Raw genomic sequence first — 18,255 nt, 5'->3', positions numbered from 1 at the left:
ATATATATATATATATATATATATATATATATATATATATATATATATATGTGGCGTATGTGGCCCCAGTTTTCTGTTCCACAATGAAAATCTGCGAAGTAGCGAAACCGTGAAAAGTAAACCGTGATGTATCAAGGGATGAGTGTAAATAAAATCAATTATTTCAACTCTATAAATGTGAAAATTATAGGATAATTCTATTCTTTCTCCCGCCCTTCGGCCTTCTTGCTCGTTCTCCTCCCACATCCTTATGTCCTGACAATACCTCTTTTTCTCTCAACAATTCGATTTATCAAACTCATCACAATGGCACATTTTCTACTTGAGAGAATCGGAGTCTTTTATTAACGGCTGTATTGAAACTATCCAACTTGACAATGTCAAATTAGTGTGCAGTGTGATATGATTAATGCTATTCTATTGTTGAGAGTTCCCTCAAGGCCAATTTGTTCTATAGTTTTAGGGCCGCGATCCAAGCGAAGCTTCGCACAAAGCCTTTCAAGAGCATTGTGTAATGTTTTGTGTTTCCTGTCTCAAAGGCGGTTGTGAGGATACGTTCTGTCAAGGATTCAGTTTCTTAGCGACTGTCCCAACTTTAGAAAGCGCAGGTCTCCTTTCCCTGCCGGCTGCCTGTGCTTTGACCTTTTTTTCTTTGCCTGGTTTACATTTCGCCACTGCAAATTGCACTTCGAGATAATTCGGCTCATGACTAATGTAGGTCAGAAACTACTTTAAAATGTCCCACACGTGGCGCTCATCACCCCCAGATTGGCCCCCTTCCGAAGGGAACAAGGTGCCGGTAGCAGGGGGCACGCCCAGGTTTGGGGCTCTAAGCCACCACTCCTTCTTCTCCAGGCACAACCCGCACCCCAATCGCGTGAGGCACATTCAAGGTGAGCCTGCAAACGCCGAGATTTGCGTATTTCTGTGTGTGTTTAAACTTTACCATGTCATTCTTCTACAGTAAACATTTTTTGTAGTAGTGGCCATAAAGATTCACATATTAATATTATTGATACTAAGCAAGTACTTGGATCGGATTGATACAATTGTCCTGGGATCAAAACTTCAGCCCTTCATGAAATCGCTAAAAGCGTGGCGTTTCTATGTAGATAAATCAGCCCTTCAAAGTGTATTCTCTAATTTTATGCCTGAGTTGTGACTGTCAGGCACACTTCTAGTGCCTCTCCCTTCCTACCAGCCAGGCATAAAGAGGGCGAAATCTTATACCCACCATATCAGAAACCATAAATGATAGAGGTAAAGAGGAAGTGCAGCACAGTGAGGTTTTCTTTTCATCTACAGATCGCCTGGTTTCATTTGTGTGAGAAGTTGGTCTGCTACTGTGGCAACACCACAAAATTTACTTAAATTTCACACCGCAAAGAGCATCTGGGTGTAACCAAAAATGTAATAGATGTGACTGTTCCTGAACTAAAACCTTTCAATCCATTGCCACTTTGGCAACAGAGCCAATGAGAAACAATTGACTTGAATTATTTGCATAACAGACTTTATTTCAGATTCAGATTTACTTTATTGTCATTCGTGTACACGTGTACACATAACGAAATGTCGATACATCTGACCCGCACTGTTTCCTTGAGCGTCAGCCGGAATAGATAAGATTAACCATGTCTTCGTCAGAATTTTAGCGCAGCAGTTCGTCATCTCGCGGTTCGATGTTACTTCCAGTTGTAAATGGTCCAGTTTATTGTCCAGAGAGCGAACATTGGAAAGGAAAATGGATGGGAGAGGCGTTTTGAAGGGTTTAGCCTTTAGCCTAGCGGTTAGCCCAGCCCGACAACCTCGCTTCCTTCTCCGGTCACACCGCTCTCTCGCCACTCTGCTTCGCTGCTTTGTAGGCCGCTGGGTCTTGTTGACGTAGCAGTCCGTGGCTAAATAAACACTCCAGAGTGGTCGTAGCACAGAGCGCTTGATGTCTGGATGATCGCATATCCAGCAAAAAAAAACTGCGATCGTATATTAATCTGCAGTTTGAGTTTACTTTGTGCGTTGTCAAAACTGAGTCGAAGACTGGGTTTTATGGCCGAAGTGTAAAAAACTGTAGCGAGCCGATGTAGCCGCAGCCGATACACACAGCCGAATATATATTTCTAAAATATTGTGCAGTGGAATGTATTTTAGTTTTCTTGTTGACTTTGTTAAACAGTATTTTATTTTTGTTACATCGCAGCTTTTTTATGACACTTTTGTCTTTTGTTCTGAACAGTTGTAATCGAAGTATTTCTAATAATACTTTTATGTCAGGACCAGAACGGAAACAGGACCCAATTGCATTACGTTTCTCACCAGTTTTTTTGAAGGATAGAGGAAGGGCTGCAGCCACGATCCGGTGTTCGCTAGACGCGGGAAGCAAGTCGCTCTCGTACTCGGATTGTGATCCGAACACGGAAGTAGATCTTCCGTAGCAAGCGATGGCGGTGTCAGGGACGGAAAAGCGGGTCACTAGCCGGGCCTGGCAGAGCAAGGCGTGGTCGGGGTCAGAAACGAGTCGTTAGCCAGAACGGAAGAGTAGACGTAGTTGAGGACAAAAAAAAGTCGTAAGCCGGGACGGGAGAGCAGACGTGGTCAGGATCAAAACAGGTCGTAGCTGGAGACAGACGGGAGCGAAAACGGGACAGGTGGGAGTCAGGGTCGAAAAAGGCTCGCCGAGTAGGCTTGCGGACGGATTGACAACAGGAGACTGACAGGACTGGGTTCAAATAGTAACAGGGAGCCAATCAGAACCCGCGGCGGTTGGCGCCAAAAGAGCAGGCACAGATGAATTCCATCAGTAATCGTGACAGAGAAAAATTGAAACATTTGGAAAAGAAAGACAACAGAAGAAAAAGAAAAATGAAATGAAGAAAAGAAAATAAGAACAAAAACACACACAAAAAAGAAAACCTTATGTTTTTTGTCTTACCAGCAGGATGGCAGATTTGTGAGTTATGTAAAATTTCTTGACGAGTATTATAAAACATGCTTCTTATTTATGCTTATTTTTTTAAACCAATACTTTCTATTGTATGATTTCATCCGAAATTTAAAATAACTCTTCCGTTGTACAAACAATGGCAACATTTCTTGGGTTTTTGCCGGGTTTAAAACATTGATACATGTACAGTGCAGTCAAAAATTAGATGTCATTTAGATGTTTTGAAATAAATCAAGTAGCATTATACAAGCAAATCAAGGTTATGGAGTTCTATCATTGTTGTATGTAATGTCAAAAATCGAGGTAGAACCATTTCAATTATATCTTTCTGTCAATCACGTTGTTCTGCTTAATTAAGGTAATGTTTTTTAATATTACTCTGAATATTAACTTGATTTTTCTGATTATAATTGAAAAACAAGATATAACAAAAATGAGCAAATTTTCCGATACGTCCCATTCTCTTATTTTATTTGTATCATATTTCTATAAATTTAATTGTTTTTTAAATATTTTTATTATTGATAAATGTTAAATGGTCTGCCTTTATATAGCGCTTATCAAGTCTATGAAGAGCTCCCAAAGTGCTTTACAATGCCACTTTACCCATTCACACACACACAGTCACACACCAAAAGGGAGTCAGCCATGCAAGGCGCCTACCTGCTCATTGGGGGCATTAGGGATTCAGTGTCTTGCCCAAGGACACTTTGATACTTCAAGCGCTCTACCTCCTGAGCTAATGCCGCCCTGATATGTATTTACTGGCAACATTTGCCATTTTAATTAACAAATTAAAAAAAAAAGTCTTTATATTACTTTACTTTTTATTAAAAAAGGTTAACATATCCAAGAGAGTTTGGGTGCATTACTTTTCCAAGGAATCAGATTGAGACCCTCTTGTACTAGACACAGGACTTTTATCAGGGATTTGGGTGTTGTAGCCACTTGCAAAGGAAATGAAAGCTCGAAAGATGAATGCATCATCCTGTGACCCGGCAACAAGGGTCCTTCGTAAATCACGATTTCCTCCCTCAGGACTCAACGGCAGGCCCGTTTGTTCGGTGAGGGACGACTGGCTGGTAAGCTCCTCGTTATTCCCGCACCCGCTACTCAAAAGTCACATCCAGAGGAGAGCCGACGTGCCGGCTTTACTTTTTTCACCGCATCAAACTCACAATACCAGCAAAGCAGGTAGTAAATTAATTTTGTATTGTGCATTTGAACAATGTATGAAATGTTTCCTTTTTTTCCAGCAACGTTTTCAGAGGCTTGGAGAGATGAGCTAAGGGATCTAGCAGCCAATGTGACTTTGTTGTCTGGGGAGCAAGAAGGCAACAATGAGGTACCATTACCAAGCAGGTCTTTAGGGATGCGAGGTCCACCCTATGGGTTCTGTCTGGCTCATAATCCAGTATTGGCTCTCACAATTGCAACTTAAACTTAAAATGCTCTGATACTCGAGAGTGAAATGAAACACATGTCAAACCTTATACAACTACTGGTCAAACACTTTAAAAGATTCTGGTCAAATGCTTTTTTCATAAACATAGGTCAAACGTGCTCACTTACAGTACTGAAATGGTTAACATAAACCTATGTCAAAATCTTACACACGTACTGGCCATAAGTTTCAAAACACACTGGCCGAACGCTAATGAAACACATTTCAAATCCTTAAACTGGTTTGTAAATATAAAAGCAAGTCAAACAAAGTCACTTACAGTACTGAAATGGTCAACACAAAGCTTTGTCAAGACCTTTCACACATAGTGGTCAATGGCTTTCAAACACACTTGTCAAACATCAACCAAACCTATGTCGAAACCTTACACAACTACTGGTCAAGCGCTTTTAAATGCACTGGTTAAAGATTTGTCTTCATAAAGATAGGTCAAACACTCACACTTACAGTACTGAAATGGTCAACATAAACTTATGTCAAAAAATTACACGCGTATTGGTCAAAAGACATTCAAACACTCTTGTCAAACATCAACCAAACCTATGTTTAAACCTTACACAAATACTGATCAAAGGTTCGCAAATGCGCTGGTCAAACGTTTGTCTTCATGAAGACAGGTCAAACACGCACACTACCAGTACTGAAATGGTCAACATGAACCGATGTCAAAAACTAACACACATAGTGGTCTAATGTTTTTAAACACATTTGATAAACATCAACCAAACCTATGTCAAAACCTTTCACAACTACTGGTCAACCTCTTTTAAATGCACTGGTGAAACGTTTGCCTTTAAAAACATAGGTGAAGCACACACACAGTTCTGATAGGGTCACACAAACCTATGTAAAACCTTCCAATCGTACTGGTCAAAAGCGTCCAAACACGCTGGTCAGACATCAATGTAACACATGTTGAAACCCAACACAACTGCTAGTCCAAAATTTTCAAACTGTTCGATTGTTGATCTTCATAAACATAAATAAAACACGCTCACTTAAGGTACTTAAATAGTCTAATAAACCTATGTCAAAACTGTTGTGTATGTAGTAGGGTTGTAGTCGGATTCAGAGACAGGCACGGACGGTACGTTCATAGAGTGTTTACTTAACTTCTTCCTCGGTAGTTTCAAGCACAAGTACAAGGCTGCACATTAGTATACAGCGACACCGCAGGAAGGGGAGTGTATTACACGACACCACATATTCCCTTTTTGTTAGAATAGGACACAAACAGTAGCATCACTCTAAAATACGCAATAACTCTTCGGTAAGTATGAGCTTATAGAAAACATACATTTCAATATTCATTACCAGATTAGAGGTAAATATTTATCAACGGTAAGCTATATTGCAAGGAACTATACTGTCAATATCTGTAAGCAAAAGTGTGTAAACCTTGTAAACGTAAGCAGACTGTATGAGGATCACATCATAAACAAACATGACAATTTTTTTAAACAATGAACATTCATCATGTCTTTTTGTTTTTTAAACATCACCACATCTTTTCTGTATCTTTTTTTTTTTAAGTCACGTAATCTTGAAGCCATGCAGGAGCATGTCGTATTCTCGGAGCACTCGAAGAGGGATGTGGTGAGGGCACAGTTTCAGGTTCAGGTGGCTCAGCACCTTGGTTGCTTGGCAGGAGGCAAGCATCAGCATCAGCAAGCTGTGGCGCTGAAGCAGCAGCACAGGTGGAAGAATGGGCAAGGTGGAAAGCATTCGATACCTTTCCATCAGACAGCAGATAAGTGGCTGGACCCTTTTGGGCTACCACTGTCAGTGGCTTGGTGAACTTTGAGTGTCTTTTGGCAATGATTCCAGGTTTGCGGATGCGAACCGCAGAGCCAATCTGGAAGCTGGGTGATTTTGCACCGCGACGTTTGTCGGTGTATCGTTTGGACTTCCATTGTTTGTTTTGTATGTTTTGTAGCATTTTGCCTTTGTCAGCAGTCGGACGCATGGAGTGAAGACCTGTGATGTGAAGCTTTGTATTCAGTGGTCTACCATGCAACAGTTCAGCGGGGGATACTGAAGTCACGGCATGTGGTGTAGCTCTGTAAGTCTGTAAAAACTCAGTGAAGTTGGCTGTTTGTAGACAGTCCTTGAAGACTCTGTTGAAACGCTCAATTTCACCGTTGGCCTGTGGGTAGTACACAGAGCTGCGATGGTGTGTGATGTTCCTGTCACTAAGGAATGCTTCAAACTCGGTCGACACGAACTGAGGGCCATTGTCAGTAACAATTTCCTGTGGATTACCTTCTCTGCTAAACACAATGGAAAGAAAAGTCATAACAGAGGCAGAAGTAACATTTGAGCAGAAGGCAATCTCAGGCCATCGGCTGTAATAGTCAATGAGGGTGATGGCGAAGCGGCAATCAGTAGGCGCAGAGTGAATAGGACCAACAATGTCCACAGCAACCTTTTCCCAGGCAGCAGTTGGGGTAGGCACAGGCTGTAATGGGGCAGTATGTGTTGTTGCGGTTTTGTCATGCTGCAAGCAGGTGGTGCATGATTTGATGGCGAGTTCAACGTGAGAATCCATTCCAGGCCACCAGTACAAGTCTCTCAGTCTTTGTTTTGTGCGGACGATCCCTTGGTGTGTAGCATGAGCAATTTGGATCATTTTTTCCTGTAGCTGTTGTGGTATCACAACACGATGAGTGCCACGCACAATGACACTGTTCTGCAGGGCAAGCTCATTTTGCACACGGAAGTATGGCACGATGAGGGGGTCAAGGCCTTTTGCAGTACGAGGCCATCCCTTCTGCATGTGGTGTCGCACCTTCTGTAGCACTGGACATTCCTTACACGCACTGGAGAGCTCATCAGCAGTGACTGCAGCAAAGTCAGGAGACACAGCAGCCACCATCTCCAACTCCATCTACCTTGCACACTTACTGGTCAAGTGCTTTCAACCACAGGGGGCAAACGTTTGTATTCATAAAAGCAAGTCAAACACGCTCACTTACGGTACGGAAATGGTCAACATAAACCCATACCTGTCAACCTGTACGGTTTTGCCGTACAAAGAACGTTTTTTATGCATTTTAAGATGAGTACGACGTACAAGGAAATCTGTACGGAAAAACGCAAATTTGTCAATCGCATGCGTCTGCCACCTGGGGATTTCCCATCATGCATCATTCAGAAAAAAAATAAGAATATGGTGTACGATTATTTTGTATTTTGTTCGGGAAAATACGGCAGTTTTTACGGGCATGGAGCCGTGGAGATTGACAGGTACGTAACCTATGTTGAAACCTTGCACACGTACTGGTCAAGAGCTTTGCTCAAATTCAGTCTAAAATAAGTTGATTTTAGGTCCCTATACAAACGTTTGAATTATTTTTGAATATTGATTACACTATATGTTGGTCAATGTTTAAAACCCCCAAAAAGTAAAACATGTTGGGATATTATGCAGATACTTAATAGATGTTTGAGATGTCTATGACGCAATGAATCTGTGCAATTAGGAGACACAGGGGAGGCTGTGCATGAAAATTAAAAATTAAGATATTCTGAACGGTTATGTTTATTCAGTGTTAATTTTTCTTGTTAAACTTTATAACTTTTTCATAGCTTTTTTTTTTTTAAATCAAGAATTTTTCACATTACATTATGGAAATTATCAATACAAGTATGTATCATTTTACTAAGCTGAGTGTCTGCAGATCCAGAGTGAGACACGCAGTTCTCTTGCCTAGTGGTAGAGGTCGATAGTGAGACTAAGAATTCTGATGGCGTACACTTCTCCCTCAAACAATAGAATTAATGATAGTATTAATGATAGTATTAGTATTTTTACTATCATTGCATGGACTTATTTTCATTACGAATGATTACGCATCTCTAGAGGAGCAGAGCAAAAAATTCATTTATAAGTTACGTTTATTTTTATGCTACGGTTTATATATCGCTTTTTGCTCTTCCAATCAAATTATGAGTATGATGTATTTGTAAATTGGACTGTGCCTCACCAGACAAGAACAGTAACCGCATATTACTGACCAAACCCTGATTTTGGTGTGTTTGTAAAAATTCAGACATAGAGTAGTCCTTGACTCTTTCGCAGGCCCGGCCAGCGTTCAACCCGTCCGAACGGCAGACGCAGTACTCAGCCCGTACTGGGCGTCTGGTCCCGAAGACTGTCGGGGTTCTGCCCCGCCGACCTCATTCCCAGCGTCCGGACCACCACAGACTGTTCCATGACCAAGAACTTTTGGTACTGGAAAACTTTGGACCTCGTTTCTTTCATTTCCTGCTGAATATGAAACAATATCCTATCAGTAATGAATTGGACAGAAGGTGGTGAAATTCTAATGAAGCCGGCGGTAAAAACGAGTGGTGCCGTGATTAGGGAGATGAGGTTTGACATTTGACTGGCCTGTGTCCGCAGGTGCTGGAGCTGCTTTGTCAGATCCTGCAGACAGATTCTCTGCAGGCGGTCCAGCGCTGGCTACTGATGGCCGGCCCCAGAGGTGACGGAGCCTCTCTCAACGTGATGCCATGGCAACCGTGCGCCCGCACAATATAGACGTCAAAAATTATACATGAGGGCTGGAAAGACCAGCTTTAGATGGAACTTGAATCTTGTAATCCATGTAGGGCAAACTTTAGCTGGCTGTTTGGGTGCTAATGAACTCTGGACAATCTACAGAAAAGCCATTGTCTTTATTTGAGTCACATGACCTTTTTCAGTGCCAGTTTCCCTTAAATGTGAAGAGCTGGTGCCAGCCAATTTTTGCCATTTTGACTCATTTTTGAAGGCCTACAGAAAATTTAGCCCTGTATGTATATATGCATAGGATATAACAGAAGAAAGCTTCAACTCTTATCTTTAATTAGTAAAAAGGATGCTTCTAGCTTTTACCATTGAGTAGCAAACAAGAGCTAAACAGTTTATCAAAAGTACTCGTTTCCCAAAAAGCCTTCTGAGAAAAACGGGTTTTTGTGAAAAGGTGCATTTCGAGCAGAACTTTCACATAAGTGCTTTTTTTTAATATATTTTTGATGAATCCAATATCTCAACAAAGCTTTCCATAAACACAAGGGCACTTTGCCAGCAAAATAACATTTTATTGCGAGGACACTGAAACTATGTGCTAGCTTTGCAAAACCTTTGCTTGCAACCAGTTCAGGGTGTCCCCTCCCCCTGCCTGGAGATGGATGGGATGGGCAGATAATGTATGTATGGATGGATACTTTACCAACGTATCAAAAATGTCTGTAAGGAGACTTTTAACCAAGTGATTACTTTGCAATTAATTTATCTCATCTCATCTCATTAGCTGCACCGCTTATCCTCAGTAGGGTCGCGAGGGTGCTGGAGCCCATCCGAGCAATCATCGGGCAGTGGGCAGGGGACACCCTCAACTGGTTGCCAGCCAATTGCAGGGCACACAGGGACAGACAACTTGCTCGCTCATTCACACCTAGGGACAATTTGGACCGGCCAATCCACTTGAATTGCATGTCTATGGAATGTGGGAGGAAACCGGAGTGCCCGGAGGAAACCCACGCAAGCACGGGGAGAACATACAAACTCCACACAGGCAGTCCGGTAGCTGGATTTGAACCCACACAGGAGGTTCCCAAGACCTTAGAACTGTGCCGCACACGCGCTAACCACTGCGCCGCCGTGCTGCCCAATTACTTTATTCTGTTGTCAATTTAATTTTTGTAATAATTGCAACCCCCCCCCCAAAAAAACCACCTGAAATTCTTGTTGTTTTTTACCATAATGATAAGTTTATAATTCAGTAGACACTCATAATAAGGAGAGGATATTTTGAACTTGCAAGGACACCAGGGGAGAGAGCCCAAACCTCAGATAAGAAATTCCAACCTGTTCTAAAAGCCCTCTCCTGTTACCTTTCTTTTAAATAAATCTTTAAGCTTACAAAACCAGATCCTCACTCAGGAATGTGGAAATCAAAGAATATTCACATAAATGGCAAATAGAGACAATAGTTCATAGTTCATAATAGTTGAAACAATGAAAAAAAAGTGTGCAATGATATTCGAAATAACAATCAGGCATCCTATGTAATCTCCTTAGCATGGTGTCCAATATAAAACAAAGAATACATTTATTACATACTTTTTAAGGCTTTTTATTAGGATTAGGATGACATTTTCTCAAACGTGTTTATCTCATTTTATTGAATCTAGTGTATTTTGCTGTTTTACCCCACAGAGAAAGAACTGGTGATGGCCATGATCCAAAAGGTAGACTTATCGGGCCGTCGGCCACCAGACCCGGAACGTTTCCTAGGGTCCAGGCCCTCGTTTTCATGCCCACCCCGGACGACTAGGCGAGGGACCGACTGTGACCTTTAAGTCATTGACCTTCAAGTTTTTATTTATTGTTTGTGTGCTATCTCAGGTCATGCAGGGCCAATGTAACATCTGGAAGCACCAGGCCAGGTAAGCACCTAAAGAGGATCTTCAGGCTCTCCTATAAAGCTTCCTCGTGATTTTCCTAAAGGTTTCCCCAAGGTCTCCTGTAACGCTTACACAAGGTCACCATGAAAGCTTCCTCGAGGTCTCCCAAGCTTCCTCAAGGTCCCCTTCAAAGCTTCGGCTATGTCTCATGTAAAGCATTATCGAGGACTCCTCATCTCATCTCATCTCATTAGCCGTACCGCTTATCCTCATTAGGGTCGCGGGGGGCTGGAGCCCATCCCAGCCATCTCCGGGCAGTGGGCAGGGGACACCCTCAACTGGTTGCCAGCCAATCGCAGGGCACACGGGGACAGACAACTCATTCGCTCATTCACACCTAGGGACAATTTGGACCGGCCAATTGACCTGAAATGCATGTTTTTGGAATGTGGGAGGAAACCGGAGTGCCCGGAGAAAACCCACGCAAGCATGGGGAGAACATACAAACTCCGCACAGTAAGTCCGGAGCTGGATTTGAACCCACGACAGGTTCCCATGACATGAACTGTGCCGCACAAGCGCTAACCACTGCGCCGCCGTGCTGCCCCTCGAGGACTCCTGTATCCTCTAAACTTTTCTTAATGTCTCCTTTAAACTTTCCTCAAGGCCTCCTTTTAAAGCTTCCTCGAGGTCTCCTTTTAAGCTTCCTCAAGGTCACCTTTAAAGCTTCCTCAAGGTCCTCTTCAACGCTTCTTCAAGGTCCCCTTTAAAGCTTCTGCTTTGTCTCAATAAAAGCTTCCTCGAGGTCTCCGGTCTCCTCTAAACCTTTCTTAATGTCTCCTTCAAAGCTTCCTGATGGTTTCCTTTAAAGCTTCCTTAAGGTTCTCATTTAAAGCTACCTCAAGGTCTCCTATAAAGCTTTCTTAAGTCCTCTTTTAGAACTTCTTCAATATCTCCTTCAAACCTTCCTCAAGGACCTTCTTTAAAGCTTCCTCAACTTCTCTTTTCAAGTTTCCACAAGGTCTCCTTACATGCTTCTTCAACGTCCCCTTTAAAGCTTCTATGTCTCATTTAAATATTCCTTAAGGTTCTCCTTGAAAGCTACCTCGTATTCTCCTTTAAACCTTCCTCACAGTTTCCTTTAAAGCTTTCTTAAGGTTCTCTTCAAAAACTTTCTCAAAGTCTACTTTATAACTTCCTCAAGACGTACTTTAACCTTTCCTCAAGGATATTCTTCAAAGCTCCCTCAACGTCTCTTTTTAAGGTTCCTCAAGGTCTCCTTTAACTCTTCTTCAATGTCCCCTTTAAAGCTTCTGCTATGTCTCATTTAACGCTTCCTCAAGATCTTCTGTCTCCTGTAAACATTTCTTAATGTCTCCTTTATACCTTCCTCAAGGTCTCATTTAAAGCTTCCTCAATGTTCTCCTTTGAGGCTTCCTCAGGGTCTCTTTTAAAGCTTCCTTGAGGTCTTTTTTAAGCTTCTGCTATGTCTCATTCAAAGCTTCCTCGTGGTCTCCTCCAAGGCGATCTTAATGTCTCCTTTAAACCTTCCTCAAGGTCTTATTTAAAGATTCCTCCAGGTTCTCCTTTAAAGCTTCCTCAAGGACCCCTTTAAAACTTCCTCAATGACCCTTTTAAGGCTTCCTCATGTTTCCTTTAAAGCTTCCTCACAGTTTCCTTTAAAGCTTTCTTAAGGTCTCCTTCAAAGCTTTCTCAAAGTTTCCTTTATAACTTCCCCAAGATCTCCTAACCTTCTTCAAGGTCCCCTTCAAAGCTCCCTCAAGGCCTTCAAAGCTTTCTCAGGTGTCCTTCAAAGCTTCCTTGAGGTCTCTTTTAAGCTTCTGCTATGTCTCATTCAAAGCTTCCTTCTTGGTCTCCTCTAAAGCTTTCTTAATGTCTACTTCAAGCCTTCCTCAAGGGCTTATTTAAAGATTTCTTAAGGTTCTCCTTTAAAGCTTCCTCCAGGTCCCCTTTAAAGCTTCCTCACATTCTCATTGAAAGCTTCCTCAGTTTCCTTTACAGCTTTCTTAAGGTCCCCTTCAAAGCTTTCTCAAAGTCTCCTTTAGAACTTTCTTAAGATCTCCTTCAAACCTTCCTCAAGTCCTCCTTTAAAACTTCCACGAGGTCTCCTTTCAAGGTTCCTCAAGGTCTCCTTCAATGCTTCTTCAATGTCACCTTTAAAGATACCTTCCTTTCCCTTTCTTTTTTCCACCTTTATAATTTTTTTTTCCTGCCATTCCCTTTTTCTTTTTTTGTCCTTTTCTTTTATCATTTTTTGTACCCCCTTGTTCTCCCCTGCCTTCTCTCTTTCTTTTTTTCCCTCTTATTTTTTATCCATTTTTGTTTTCTTTTTCGTCTTTTTTCATTTCACCTTTATTCCTTTTTCCTTGTTTTCCTTTTCCCAGCTTTTTCTTTTTTTCTCTTATTTCCTTTATCCCCTTTCCCCTTTTTTCTTATCATTTTATTCTTTTTCCTTTTTCTTTTAGTTGCAAAAAGGCTGGGCAAGTAAATGAGAGGAACAATTTTGCTTTTTGGTCGCTTTGAGTCCACATAGTTTGTATTTCTCCTTTTGCTTTTTAGCGAAACATTTTATTTGCAAGACACAACACAGCGATATTCACTGGTCAAATAATACATACTGTTCCTTTATTTATGTGCAGCTTTCACAAATTATGGGTTCATTTCATTACTGATGAATTGATTTTTATAAATGAAATGATCTGCATTTATATATAGCGCTTTTCAAGTCAAGTCTTCTCAAAGCGCTTTACAGTGTGCTTCACATTTCCCAATGTAAGGCGCTAACCTGCTTATTGGGGGCGTTAGGCGTTTAGTGTCTTGTCCAAGGACACTTCGACATGTAACACGGAGGAGCCGGGATTCGAACTAAGATGTCTTGATCCCAAGACGCTCGTCTCTACCTCCTGAGCTACGGCCGCCCCAATAACAATTCTAGCATTTTTTTTTCTCTTTAGATCTTATTTGGTTTACCAATTTGAAAATATATATTTGAGAACAGTAGAAGATGTTGAATCAGAAGTTTCCTTGAATTTGAGACTCCTGCTCTGGTGCCTTGTCATGGGAAAAGTTTTCACATGGCACTCAACCAAAATCTTTTTGCTTGCTGTCGTGATTTTTTTTTTTGCTTTTTGCTCTCAAGAAGAGAGATAACACCACAAATGATTGCAACTTCGATCATATTTTCACTGAGTGGTGCACTCGTGTTTTGCTGTTTCTTTCATCCAGTGTCAAGACACATTTACTTGCATCCAGTGAAGTGCAGCGAGGTTCGTGTCGGGTGAGGCACAGTCACATTTACAATTACATAAACCTATATCATATTTTCAATACGATCCATACATTACCAAAATATTATGTAACATTTTTTACGCAATGAATTAAAAAAAAGGGGAAAATATATTTTAAAAGAGATAAAAACGTGGACAAAAGAGAAACAAAATAAAAAATACAATAACAAAAAGAAGAAAAAAATAATAAACCATCCATCCACTTTTGGCGCTGCTTATCCACAGTAGGGTCGCTCAGCTTTACTCAGGCAGTGGGCAGGGGACACCCTGAACTGGTTGCCAGACAGTCGCAGGGCACACAGAGACAGACAACTCACCTGCTGATTCACATTCAGGAACAATTTTGGACCGACAAATTAACCTGATATGCATGTTTATTGAAATGTGGGAGGAAACCGGAGTGCCCGGAGTAAAACTCTTGCAAGCACGAGGAGAACATGCAAACTTCGCACAGGGAAGCTGCGCCCTCACGAGCCAGTCGCCGTGCCGCCTGAGAAAATATTAATTTTTTACATTTTCATATAAACCCATTAACACTGAAAAACAGGAAATATAATTAAAATATACACAACTCTACAAAAAAGACAGAACACAAAAAATGCTACCTTTTTTATGCTCAACAACACAAAATCCGCAAAAATGCATATTGACCAATCACAGGAGAAAAAAGGCGTCTCGGAGGAAACCAGCTGTTGATTGATAGGGATTGAATCGTTTCTGAGCCAGCTCTTGGAAGAGAACTAAGGGAGCTAGCTCATACAGATGATTCATTCGCGAACGACACGAGACAGGTCAAAACTCAGCACGCATTTGCCTTGTCTTTCTGCGCATGAGTAAATATGATATCGCTCTCTAACTATATGGTAGTCGCTATTTTGAATGGTGCCATGATCCAAAAAGACATGACGTGACGTAAACAACTCTAAAGAGAGGGGGAAACCGTGCCACTGAAAACAGCGTCAGGTGTGTCGTTGGCGTTCAACAGCCAAAGTACACACCACTTTTGACAGTCAGTAACGATACGGCGTTGTAACGGCGTAGAAAGTTATTAACCCGTTATTGGAAGAAAATAACGCTGTTACATAACACTGTTAGTCAGATATAACCAGTGTTGGGAATAATTCTGTTATAAATAGTGCTGTTATTTGGAAGCGATTGCTGTTGGAGGTGAACGAAGGGAGACGACTCCCACCCAGAGACACAGGCGGCTCCCTCCGAAATGCCTTTTTTTTTCTCTAATGTTTGGGGGATTCTGTGTTGACGACATTAAATTTGTTCAGCGTAAAAAGGTAATTAGTGTTTTGGATTTTTTCCCTTTTTTTTTGCAGATTTCGAAATCCCGTTTTTTTCTGTGTCAATGTGTTTGTACAAAAATATAAAGTTCATTCTTTTTTCTTGTATTATTTATCTTTTTCGTTATGTTATTGTATTTATTTTCCTCCATTTCTTGTCTTTTTTTCCATATTTCCTCCCCCTTTTTAAGTCATACCATGTATAAGGTTACTTAATAATCTGTAATGTAGGAATTAAAGCACAGACAAAAAAACCTGAAAAGCCATTTGGGACGCGAAAGAGGCGGCTCTTTTTCGTGAGCCGAGTTGAAAAATCCGGTTCTCTAAAAATAGTCGGAATTCCCTTCTCTTCAGGTACACTTAAAGCAAAGACATCACCACAGTGTTTTGTATTTGCTCAAAAATTCCCAATTTTTTGACATACAGCTTATTAAAAAAAAAAAAAAGACTTGACCTGTTAACTGTTTACTTTTACTCCAAAATAATTCCTTTACTAACTCAGATACTCTCTGGGAAAAGTAGTGAGTAACTATAACTAATTACTTTAAAAGTAACTTGCCTATGTATGGTGTTTTGCAACCGAAAACGAGTTCTAAGAAGCCCAAGGAAAAAGTTAAACTATGAAAACTCAGTGACCAAAACACAATACTATGCAGTAGCTCAGGAGGTAGAGCAGTTGTTTCAGGACTATAGAGTAAATGGTAAATGGTCTGCATTTAAATAGCGCTTTGCAAGTCAATGAAGACTTCCCAAAGCCCTTTACAATGTGCTTCACACTTACCCATTCACACACACTCACACACCAATAGCGGCCGTGCAGCCATGCAAGGCGCCAACCTGCTTATTGGGGGCATTACGGATTCAGTGTCTTGCCCAAGGACACTTCGACATATAACACGGAGGAGCCGGGAATCGAACCTGCGATCTCTTGATCCCAAGACGAGCGCGCTACCTCTGCAGGTTCCCAGGTTCTCCAAGTTAAATGTCAAAGTGTCGTACGGCAAGACACTGAACCCCTAATTCCTCTGATATGGAGGTAGATGCCTTGCATGGCTCACTCCACGATTGGTGTGTGTGTGTGTGTGAATGACTAACGTATGAAATGTATTGTAAAGCAATTTGGTGGTCCTCAGCAACTGGCAAAGCGCTATATATATGCAATCCATTTACCATTTAGCTTTTCACGGAGAAATAAAACAAAAGAGGACAGAGGAAGAAGAGAAAAATTGGAAAAGATAAAAGAAAGAGAAGAAAAAGAGGAAAATATAAAAAAAAGAAAAGGGAAAGTGGAAAAAAAGCCTGTTTTCAAGCTATATTTGATATTTGGTTTTGTTGTGTTAAATTTTTGTAACATTTCTTTTTTATGAGAAAGAAAACAAAATTATATATTGGGTCCCTGTTTTAAAAAACTCAATTTAGTGTTGTAGTAATATTGTAGTATTCCTGCAGTAGTATCTTTGTAGCACACACACAAAAGGACAATGGGGCTATAGCTGACACAAGAAAACATAATTTTTGTTGTTGTTGTACTTCATTAACTATTGTATCAATTGTCCTAATACTTTTAACATTTTAGTTTGGTGGTACGCATTAAAATGACTGACTTGCCGCAAAGTGGCCCCTGGGCCATAGTTTGCTCACACCTGGTCTATCACCTTTTGCTGTGCTTTTAATGAGTTTTGTATCTGTGTGTGGATTTGTTGCCGAAATGTGATAGAGCATTTATGTTTTCAGAAACCATCGGGGAGGCAGAAGTCCTTGAAATCCACGCAGAGGATCAAGAAAATGCCAAAGATATGCTCAGATCTCTTTCGGAATGATATTGCAAGGATTTGTGGCCTCACTCTTTTTTCCCAATGGAAAAGTACGTGTTCAAGTAGGAGGATGCGGAAATCAAAATGCTTCAAAATATTCTATGAGTTCACAAATGGTGCAGCAGTTACTGTATGTAGTTGCATACTTGTCGTAAGCACAACATTATTACCTTTCCTGTTATATGTAGAAATAAATGTATGATTACATAAATATAAACAAATATATACCATACAAATACTGAAAACATCAATGAATCAAGTAATCGAGTAAATGTATTCGTAAATGTATACCTTTTGTCATTCAATATTTCCAGTATATTTTGTCGTGTATTTTGTAATTTCATTTGTTGTGTATTTTGTCATTTAATTTGTAGTGTATTTTCTTGTATATTTTTTATTCATTTAGTCTTGTTTTTTGTAATTGATTTTGTTGTGTATTTCTGCGTGTACTTTTTCATTAATTTTGTTGTGTATCTTTTAATTAATTTTTTCAGTGTTATTTGTGTGTACTTTGTCATTTGTTTTGAAGTGTACTTTGTTGTGTATTGTCAAGTAGTTCCTCATTTATTTTGTCATGTACCATATTTTGGTGTGTACTGTTCTTTGTTGTATATTCTGTCATGTATTTTGTCACAACAAAATGTTATTCAAATTAGGGGGGGCGGTCCAACTAGCTGATCTTTTCACGTACTGGGCGATTTGTTTATTACCAGATTATCAGAGTAACATTTTATCACTGTGCAACCAATGGGTCAAAAGTAAATGACAAAATACGCAACAAAATACATGACAAAATACATAACAAAATTGAATACTGAAATAAATAAATGACAAAGCAAAATTGCTAAATACACGGGAGAATATATGAAAAAATACACTGTATAATATACCACAAAATGAATGATGAAAGAAAATGACAAAATATACATCAAAATACACAACAGAATACATACAAAATGTATAAACAAATGAAGAAATTACAATGATGTGATATATTTAGCTATTACATGATTCATTTATGTATTCATTTAATAATATAGCA

The 18,255-nt window shown here is 40.3% G+C and overlaps 1 protein-coding gene across 1 annotated transcript; it reads left to right on the top strand.

Moving 5' to 3' along the window:
* Positions 1-736: 736 nt before the first annotated feature.
* tbata (thymus, brain and testes associated) lies at positions 737-17,356 on the top strand. The gene is made up of 8 exons (XM_088324239.1): positions 737-893; positions 3,980-4,135; positions 4,198-4,286; positions 8,488-8,637; positions 8,812-8,893; positions 10,612-10,729; positions 10,801-10,841; positions 17,134-17,356. Exons 1-8 carry the CDS (start codon positions 737-739, stop codon positions 17,217-17,219), a joined length of 879 nt encoding a protein of 292 aa, XP_088180365.1. The 3' UTR covers positions 17,220-17,356.
* Positions 17,357-18,255: the final 899 nt, after the last annotated feature.

Source organism: Urocampus carinirostris, chromosome 19 (genome assembly GCF_059441175.1).
Source record: "Urocampus carinirostris isolate Australia breed hairy pipefish chromosome 19, RoL_Ucar_1.0, whole genome shotgun sequence".
Taxonomy (NCBI): Eukaryota; Metazoa; Chordata; class Actinopteri; order Syngnathiformes; family Syngnathidae; genus Urocampus; species Urocampus carinirostris.
This window is presented reverse-complemented; position numbering and strand designations above follow the sequence as displayed.

Coding starts and splice junctions, on each gene's coding strand:
- tbata (XM_088324239.1), top strand. CDS start 737: ATGTCCCACACGTGGCGCTCATCACCCCCAGATTGGCCCCCTTCCGAA. Junction 4,287..8,487: donor AGCAAGAAGGCAACAATGAG/GTACCATTACCA, acceptor ACTCTTTCGCAG/GCCCGGCCAGCGTTCAACCC. Junction 8,894..10,611: donor ACTGATGGCCGGCCCCAGAG/GTGACGGAGCCT, acceptor TTTACCCCACAG/AGAAAGAACTGGTGATGGCC.